The 10,152-nt window shown below is 33.3% G+C and overlaps 1 protein-coding gene across 1 annotated transcript; it reads left to right on the forward strand.

The window, feature by feature from the left end:
* The first annotated feature begins 1,446 nt into the window (after window positions 1–1,446).
* LOC145740005 (uncharacterized) lies at window positions 1,447–5,505 on the forward strand. Its single transcript, XM_081995324.1, has 3 exons — window positions 1,447–1,804; window positions 1,887–2,404; window positions 5,134–5,505. Exons 1-3 carry the CDS (start codon window positions 1,447–1,449, stop codon window positions 5,503–5,505), a joined length of 1,248 nt encoding a protein of 415 aa, XP_081851450.1.
* Window positions 5,506–10,152: the final 4,647 nt, after the last annotated feature.

Below are 10,152 nucleotides of genomic sequence, written 5' to 3' on the forward strand. Positions count from 1 at the left end.
CATGATTTTTTACACTCGTTTGTCTGAGGGGAAAGTGAAAGTAACGTTTTAATTCAACAAACGCTAAAATTAAGCATTGTTTTTATTTGGTGGTATTAAATATGTACATGATTTTTAAACTAACGCAGGAATTGGCATTTATTTTCAAACCAACGTTTTAAATTGTATCGCCAAATTTTCTATTGTCTGAACAATACTTTAATTTTGCATTCACTTTAAGAGTAAAACGGCGTAATGTGTGTAACTTAAAAGCAATGTTTTAAATGACTAGAATTATTACAATAGTTATTTCGGACTTGGTTGATTAAAACGATTGTTTAAAAGAATGGTTCATCTAGTAGAAAATTTCCATAAGCCGTTGTACTCTTTAATGTCTTTCACGCAATCTAACGCCAAATTATGTATTGAAATAATCATGTAACGTAGAAAATAGTGTGGTTTAAAACTATTGATCATTCGAACGATACTTTACGCTTCGACTCATTAAAGAGTAAAACGGCGTTCCATAGAAAACGGTGTTCCATATCTATGCAATGTTATTGTCATGTTGTGTAAATTTGGTTGGCAATACAATCACCTCTGTTATGACATGCAACTAAAGTTATAATAATCAGACTATACCTCATTATTACTATTACTTTAAAACATGTCTTTAGACAACAGTACATACATGGTGTTTTCTAACAATTGCAAAAAAATCTTAATCATCGATTATACACCAAGAAATAATGCCAGTTTGCTATACAGGTAATTCAAATTCGACCCTCACCATTGGGAGAAAGTTTAAATTGGGGCAAAGTTGCGTCATTTAAAGCAACCAAATGCAGTAGTAAACATTTTGATTTTTCGAGTACTTCCGAAGATATTTAAAAAAACTGAAAATTTTATTTTTTAATTTTATTATTTCTAACCTTATTTGAAGAGATATTCCAAAACTAAAAGCATCTTTTCATTGCCACTTTTCCTAGCCATTCGATGATAGATTCATATTTGCCGGCCGACGTTTTTGGCAGCCATCATCAACTTTCTTTTTTCTTATGGGGGCCATATTGGATTCTTAACCCACCAAATAGTACGTTTTTATGCTGATTTTAGTGATGTATAATCAGTTATGATTTGCTTCATAAATAACAAAACAATTGAATAAAACTAATTTTACCTTTGTTGGCTTTGAGGTATGAGAGGTATTATGAAGATTACTTGGTAGTACTTGTCACACGCAATTGGCCTGAACATACTTAGAACAATGAAGGGCATGATTTTAAATACGTAGAATGTGACCAAAAAATAAAGGATTGTGTAGTTTGCTTACAGTCTAAGCAAACTCGTAAACCCTTTAACAGCACTAGGACCAGAGCCACAAGACCATTAGAACTGATACATAGTGATGTGTGTGGTCCAATTGAACCAGAAACCTGGGATGGCAATAGGTATTTCTTGACAATAATGGATGATTTCACTCATTACACTCAAGTTTATCTAATGAGACATAAGAGTGAATCAGCTGAAAATCTTAAAAACTACATACACGAAGTGGAAGCTTGTCAAAATTTAAAAGTATCAAAAATACGGTGCGATAATGGAGGAGAATATAAAAATCGAAACTTCATGGATTGGTGCAAAGCTAGAGGTATAGTTGTAGACTATACAGTGTCCTACTCTCAGCAAAATGGTCGATCTGAGAGGCTAAATCGAACCATAATGGAAAAGGCTAGAGCTCTTATATTTGAGGCAAACTTGGACAAGGCTTTCTGGGGTGAAGCTGTATACACTGCAACTTATTTGTTAAATAGAAGTCCTTCAAGTACTATGGATAAAACTCCTATTGAAATGTGGAATGGAAAAAAAACCTGATTTAACAAATTTACAAATCTTTGGATGCATAGCTTATGCGAAAAGACTGGGACCAACGAAGAAGCTTGATTACCGTTGTGATGAGTACATTTTTGTTGGATACTCTTTAGGAAGTTATCGCCTGTGGGACAATAAAAATAGAAAAATCGTAACTTCCAGAGATGTTATCTTTAAAGAACCAGTGGTTAGACCAGAATTTAACACAACTAAAAAAACCGTGTTTCTGGAAGATAACCTAAATGAAGAGATTGAACATTTGGAACCTGCTTCAGATGTAAATTTACCTGAAAATGTCATGGATGAAATCTGCAATGAAAATGTACCTAATGAAGAAGTTTCTGATGTCCAAGAAGAAATCGAAAATAATGTTCAAACAAGAAGTGGAAGAATCATCAAGAAGCCTCAACGATTAAATGAGTACGTAATGCTGTCATACAGCGAAGCTATAAATGGGGTTGAAAAGCACAAATGGGTTGAAGCAATAAATGAAGAGAAGGAGTCATTAGAGAAAAATCAAACTTGGATGTATGTGGACAGAGAGGCGGCTAAAGTAAGAAGATTTTAAGTAGTAATGGGTTTTTCGAATTAAAGAAAATAATAAATATAAAGCTAGACTAGTAATTAGGGGATTTGAGCAAGAACAGGGAATAGATTATACGGAAACGTTTAGTCCAGTCATAAGTACAGCTCCGTTAAGAATTTTGATTGCTTTAGCTGCTAAAAATAGTTTAATAATTAGGAAATTCGATGTCAAAACGGCCTTTTTGTATAGCGAATTAAAAGATGAAATTTTATGGAAATTCCAGAGGGTTATTCGAAAGTAAATTGTGAAAATAAAATCTGTTTGTTAAAAAAAGCATTGTATGGGCTTAAACAAAGTCCAATGAGGTGGAATGAACATTTTACTTCTGTTTTAAAATCAATTGGTTTGATACATCTTAAAAGTGAACAATGTATATTCAAAAATGAATCCTCCACCTTATTTCTAGCGATTTACGTAGATGATGGTCTAATTTTACTAAATGATGAGGAACAGATTAATATTTTGATTCAGAAATTAACAACTTTTGAGATAGTGTCCTGTAAAAATCCAACTTCCTTTTTAGGTATTGAGATTTGCAAAGGCAAAGATTCTATTAAACTTTCTCAAAGTAAGTACATATCAGAAATCTTGGATGATTTTGGTTTGGAAAACATGAAACCAGTTAGTACTCCTATGATTTATAATCCAAGCACTGATGATACTTGTTTGAACAAAGTTTTTCCTTACAGAGAATTAGTAGGTACATTACTATATGTTTCAAACAAAACTAGGCCAGACATATCTTATGCGGTAGGATATTGTAGTAGGAAATTAGATAAACCCTCAGAACGTGACGTAGGAAATATGAAAAGAATTTTGCGTTATTTAGTTTCAACCATCAATTTGGGAATTCAATATACAAGTCATAGTGAGGATTTAAATTTGTTAGCTTATAGTGACTCAGATTTTGCAGGAGATATATACTCAAGGAAAAGCACTACAGGGTATATCATAAAATTTTGTGGTGGTCCTGTAGCATGGTGTTCTAAACGCCAACCTATAGTATCACTTTCCAGTACTGAAAGCAGAGTATATAGCTGCTGCAGAATGTATTAAAGAAGCTTTGTTTTTAAAATCAGTTATAGATGAGCTTTTGGGAGTAAATATATATAAATCTACATGTTGATAATCAAAGTGCTATTACTATAATTAAAAATGGACAGTTTAACAAACGCAGCAAGCACATTGATGTCCGGTATCATTTTATTAATGAGAAGGTATCTGAAGGTATTGTTAAATTGTTTTATTGTCCGAGTAGTGAGCAGCTTGCAGATAGTTTAACCAAACCTTTAGATAAAGTGAAATTTCAAATTTTTAAATGTAATACGATGTTGGATTAGATTTATGTGTTGTAATAGATAATAAGTCTTATTTAAGATTAGGAGAGGGTGTTAGAATTTGTTATAACTAATCTTAAATAAGACGAGTTAAAAATTATGTCTAGTTTGTAAAAAGGTAAAATTACCTTTTTGTAATATGGTACAAGTTAGTTTTTGAAGTTGGTGTTGCGAAATTTTTTCGGGCTGTCTAATTTAATTTTTTATCTTAAATAAAACGTTCAAAGTTATTACTCTGTTGCTAATTACAACCCAACATTATTCACCTTTCAAATCAGCAAGTTTGGTTGCCGGACCCTGTACTATACATATTTTAGGACCTCCTGGATCAGGGAAATCTTATTTTATAGATTGTTTAATTCATAATTTTTTAACTTTAGTCAAATTGGAAACTTTAATAAGTATACTTCATTTCCATTACATGATTGTGTAAATAGACGAATTTGACTATTTAATGAACCAAATATTAAGCCAGGGGCATTAAAAACATTAAAATTATTGTTAGGTGGTGATTCGTGTCCAGCAAAAATTAAGTAAAGGGTGTCCCAGAAATATTTTCATTTTGGATCTGTCCTATGGCGCAATACGCATGTTTCGGAGAAAGGAGATAGTTGGCAAACGTTTGGCAACATTGTTAAGTTTTAGTTGCAATGGAGCGTTTTACGGGACCGCAACGCTGCTTTTGAGTTCGTGCGTTTTATAAAAACAACGATTCTTATGCCCTTGTGCGTCGTTTGTACAGGAATCATTTGTCATAGCAAGAATGAGAGATGTCCCAAGTGAAAATTTGATTAAATATTGTATAAGAAAGTTCGAGAACAGTGGAAACACGATGAATAGTAAACCGCTTGGACGCCCAAGGTCAGCGAGATCGAACGAAAACATTGAACGTGTACGCCAATTCGTTAACGAGGATCCCCGGCAATCATTAAGATTGGGTGCAGCGTCTTTAATTTTGCATAAGTCGACTGTTCATCGCATTATTCGCTAGGATATGCATTTCCATCCATACAAGATTGTTATCACACAAGAATTAAAACCGCAGGATCCCGCTAATAGATCAGAGTTCTGTAGAATAATGAGAGAGGACTTCAACGGTTGCAACAACATATGGTTTTCTGATGAATCCAATTTTCACATTAACGGACATGTTAACAAACAGAACTGCCGATATTGGGCCGAGCAGAACTCGCAAAATCTTTATGAGACGCCATTACACTCGCCTAAAGTTATTGTCTGGGCTGCTATGTCAAGGCAAGGAATCATTGGTCCGTATTTTTTTAAGGATGGTCAAGCTCAAACTGTTACATCTGAGCGCTACTGCCACATGATTAAGACTTTTTAAGTCCTGCAATTCAGAACCATGGTGGCTACAATAGAAACACGTTTTTCCAACAAGATGGAGCGACTTCTCATGTCACGAATGCTTCCTTGGATGCTCTTGATCAGTTATTCCCAGGGAGGATCATCAGTCGCAGAGGAGACATTAACTGGCCACCAAGAAGTCCCGATTTGACACCAGCAGATTTCTTTTTATGGGGACACCTCAAGTGTAAGGTATACACCCAACCGCCACAGGATTTGAGAGAATTGAAGCAAAAAATACCAGATGAAATTAACGCTGTTCCTCGTGCAATGCTTCAGAGAGTGATCGAAAACTTCGGTTCGAGATTACGAGAGTGTGAAAACATGAACGGTGCTCATTTATCCAATACTCTTTTCCATAAATAAAAATTTAATATTGAGGCTTTCCTTTGGTAATAAATTTATTTAGAAAAACAATTTTTAGTATTTTTTTTATTGCATAAAATAAGCAAATGTTTTTGAAACACCCTTTATAAGAATGATATTCTAGACACGCCCTAAATAATCTGCCTCTGAAGAAAAAAAAGGTTTTTTTAAAAAACATAGTTTTGGGATCATTTGGGTTAATTAACTTGTCCGAGAAAACCCATTCATCCTGGCAAGTTTAAAAAAAATACTATTGGACATTCATTATTTGAAACTTCTAAGTAACATTGTATATTAGGTTATTAGGTGTAACAACAAACTGGTTCTGTCACCTTTGGATTCAACAGCACGCTACAACAAGGAATGTGTATTATTTTCCAATTGATGGATAGTTTAATGAAAACCAGGTGGAGAGCTTGAACAATTTTGTCTGCTCGAAAAAGGCATATGCGTCTTTCATAAACGATGATATTTCTGCCGCAGACAAGTGGTGCACTTTGTCAAAAATGTGGAAGATCTAACTTTGAAACAAATAGTTCAGATAGTGATATCAGTTCCTTGTAGCAATGCTTATGGGAAAGATTTTCAACTTAATGAACCAGCAAAATTTAATACAAAATACTATTGTAAATGTTGACATAATATGCAATTAGTTAAGTTTTAGAGTACGTTCTTTAATAAAGTTTTAATTTGGATTTATAAATGTTTTGTGTGTTTTTAATTATCTTGCATAAAAAAGCGATTGAAAAAATCACCTAAGTACCTATTAACCTCTCGACAAATTTTCGTTTACTGTGTTTTTGCTCTCCTATTTTCCAAGAGACGATTTTCTTTTATAAAAAAGGTGGCAATCGTATTTATTCCTCGAATGATTTTGCTGCAGAATGTCAATCAGTTGAAAAGTAAATCGTACGTTTGATAGATATAAATGGCTGATTGCTGGTCTATGTTCACTCCCAATGTCAACTTCTGCACAGTTACTCAGTTCGCCATGCGTAGATTGACATTAAAAAGAATGACACTTTTCCTAATACTTCGCCATTTATTCAGACATTAAATGAAAATTCTTGAGCCAAATATTGTGAAGATGTCGAATCAATAAATTACGTAACAGTAGTAATACGTTTTCATTAATGTGGAACTAAAATATATGTTCTCGGTAATTGCTCAATGCTGCATATGGCAGAACAATAAAGCAAATAAAACTACCCACAACCCCCGCCTCCATCTTCAATTTATTAATAAAAAAATAGGAATTCCACTCTTCACCTGGACGACTAGTTTTGCTTCTCACCACCGGGACAATATCTGGAACAAAAAAATATATAATTTTAGTATGTATTTGAAACCAATTTCTAAGCTTGCAAAACAAACACTTGCTTCTGCGATTTTTAAAAGGTGATTATTTTATAAATAAAAAATATCTGTATAAAAATCTGCGTTTGACAGTCCTACGCCTAACTCACAACGTACCAAAAATGGTAAGATTTTATTTTTGTTTATTAATCCCAATCCTCTGATGCGTTTCGCCGTACTACGGCTCATCAGGCCATAGAGGCTTGGTAACCAAAGAACAAAACCCATGCAATATTTGGTTCCATCTGTACTCAAGTCTATGAGTTGGAACGTATTAATAGCGTCCCAAAAAAAAACAAAACTTTACTATACCACATCATATCAGTTCCTAGATTCCGTTAAAGCGTCAGTTCAACAATGGAATTTTTAATAGTGACAAAAAATATTCGCGGTTTTAAATCATAAAGTGTTTCCATTAAAAAAAAATCAAATGTTTGTACCATAGTTCAAAAACCGACGACGCTAGAAATTTACTACGTCACTGGATTCTACAGAAAATGTCTTTAAAAATCCGTTTTAACTTCTTCAAAAAGTTTAAATTATATCTGAGATACCTCAAAAGTGATATTTTTCCCTAACAAAAAAATGTTATGAGAATTCTGCTGTAGCCATGTGTAATTTCAAACAAAAGTAGCAAACTGTCGCAAAAAACACAACTTTATATCTATGAAAATAAGAAATTTGTTAATTGTAATTTTTGTTTAAAATGCAGGATAAAAATTTTATGGTTTTGAAACAATTATTTTAAAAAAGAGTAATAAATCTCCCGAAATCAAATATAAGAATATATTACAAAATACTTTTAGTTACTTTCAAATTATAATACACCAAAACAACATGAACGATGGAATCATTACCACAGTATAGCAAGAGTACAATAAATACACTCGGGTCGACATTTTTTTCTTAAGTCTGGTTTTTATTCCCTCGTTTTAAAGAAGTATAATGAAAAATATCGTTCATAATTCGTCCAAAAATAGGTTTTCCGTGTTTGCATGTCTTCCGGTGTTCGGCTTTGCCTCACACCTGAATTGGTTATACGCGAACGGAAAAACCTTTACTTTTGTACTAATAAATATACTATTACCGCACTACAGCGGAAAAGTGCTACTTCCGCTTTGAAAAATCGTACGGCAAAGTACACTTTTCCACACGATCGTAGGAAACATTATTTTAATCATCCAACTGAACATTGCCTTAACCCCTATAATAATTCAACAACAGCCGACCAAAAATTGTAAAGTGTGCATTAAGCAAAGTACTTTTTGAATATACTATTACCGCACCTTAACAAAAAAGGTGGTACCTACAAATAAGCGTAACAACCAACAAACATTTTCAAAAACTTTTAATTCCGACTTTGTTTAAAAAAATTATTACACAGGGTGTTACGAATTCGATGCATTAGCATTGCTATCTCAGAAACTATAGTTGATAGAGAGAGATGGAGGCAAAGATGCGCATTTTATTGCTAAATAATTATGGTGCAAAGACATACTTTAAAACAACTAATTATTACTAAAAGACCTTAAAAAACCTATTATACAGGCTGCTTAAATTTGGATAAACAAATCTGAATTTATTTTCTTCAAAACCGCTGCAGATATTTTTATAAATCTTTGAAGGTAACTGTCAACAATACGAGTAAAGCACGTTTCGCAATAAAAAGAGAGATGCCGTTGTATGTACTGAAGTCATGACGTTGTATGTACCGCTATGCATTATATGAAACGTAGGGTTGAGCAATTGCTAGCAATTTATTTTTCATTATTCTACTCCGAATACTATCTTTTTCTCGAATTAATTATAGAGAAAATGTTACTTTGCCGTGAAAACGCCGGAAATGCTTATTTTTAAGGCGCTGTAAAACTCAATACAAAAAAATTTCAAAAGCTACGCAACTTCAACAACGAAACGTAAATTCGGTATTGTGATGGTGGCTTAAGGACATAGTGAGGTCGCTGGATGGAATCAGACCAATGTACTCAAATCTGAAGTAGCATTAGCTTTAAAACGATGCAGCTTCAAAAAACTAAAACTCACTTTAGTATTTCGTAAAAATGAGATCGAACAAATGCTCCCCGTTCTGGACGGTAAAGCTAAGAAGCTTTTTTAAGAGAAATTCGGATCACCTGGGTGTCCAAATTTATCTTGAAAAGAATTTCGACCATAGGAAACAGCAGTTCAAAACTCTGACCCTTACAGCGTTTTGCCTTTAGACTATTTTTTAACTAGCCTTTGTTTATCGATCTTTTACGTTATGTCTGTATTATATTGTCACGATAGAAATAAATCAAATTTATTACACTTGAACGGAAACATTAAAAAATGTGGAATTCATATTACCTACTTGAGCGGAAAAATAAAAAATGTGGAATGCGGTTAAAATGCAAATGCAATAGCTAAACTATGCACCGGAGTATAACCGGATGCTGGGTTGTAAAATATGCGAAATAGCGAGGATCGACAGGTCGTCACGAGTGGTCGGCTAAAGGAGACTAAGTCTGGAAGCTTCTCATTGGTGGAACCAGTGTTTGGCATGAAGTTATATCCTAGAGAGGGGATAATTTCAGTCAGTCCTGCTTTGCCAAGCAGAAACTCGGAAAATGGCGCTACAAGTGACAAGCCTCTCTCCAAGATTCTATCTTCATTAGAAGTGTAAGTATTACTATTGTACTTTATTTGTGTTGATCTTACACCTATTTAATTATGATTTTATTGGAAGTTAGTAACGTTTTTATAATATTAGTAAACCGCTTATTTTATAGTTAGTAAGTTATGAGTTGTTTAGGTTAAGGAACTTATTTAAAAATTTAATGATGTGTAACTATGTGTTTTATTTCACACTGAAACGAGATCCCAGGCAGTAAACTTGCATTCAATTCAACACGTCACGTAGTCGTGGCAATATAATACCTTTAAACGTATTAAACCTATTTCATTAAAAAATATATTTTTACCTACTGAAAATTTTATAATTTGTCACTCGCAACGTTACGGAAATGGCCGCCTCATTAATATACTAATTAAGCAAATCCTCTAGTTTAGACACCTTTTATTGTCCGTATGTCAAGGTGCTAGAAATTAAAATGGCGATTATGTAGAAAAGTTAACAAAGGTCTAATAAAAAAATTATCTTAAAAAAAAATTGATTTATAGGGCAATTTTTTGTATTGTCAAAACGGCCCTTGCTTAGTAGTTGCCTGAAATAATCATGTAAGTAACCAGACAATAGTGTGGTTTAAACTCAGATCATGCAAACATTACTTACACTTCAACTCATTAAAGAGG

Source organism: Ips typographus, unplaced genomic scaffold (genome assembly GCF_016097725.1).
Source record: "Ips typographus isolate SLU unplaced genomic scaffold, UJ_Ityp_2.0 IpsContig94, whole genome shotgun sequence".
Classification (NCBI taxonomy): domain Eukaryota; kingdom Metazoa; phylum Arthropoda; class Insecta; order Coleoptera; family Curculionidae; genus Ips; species Ips typographus.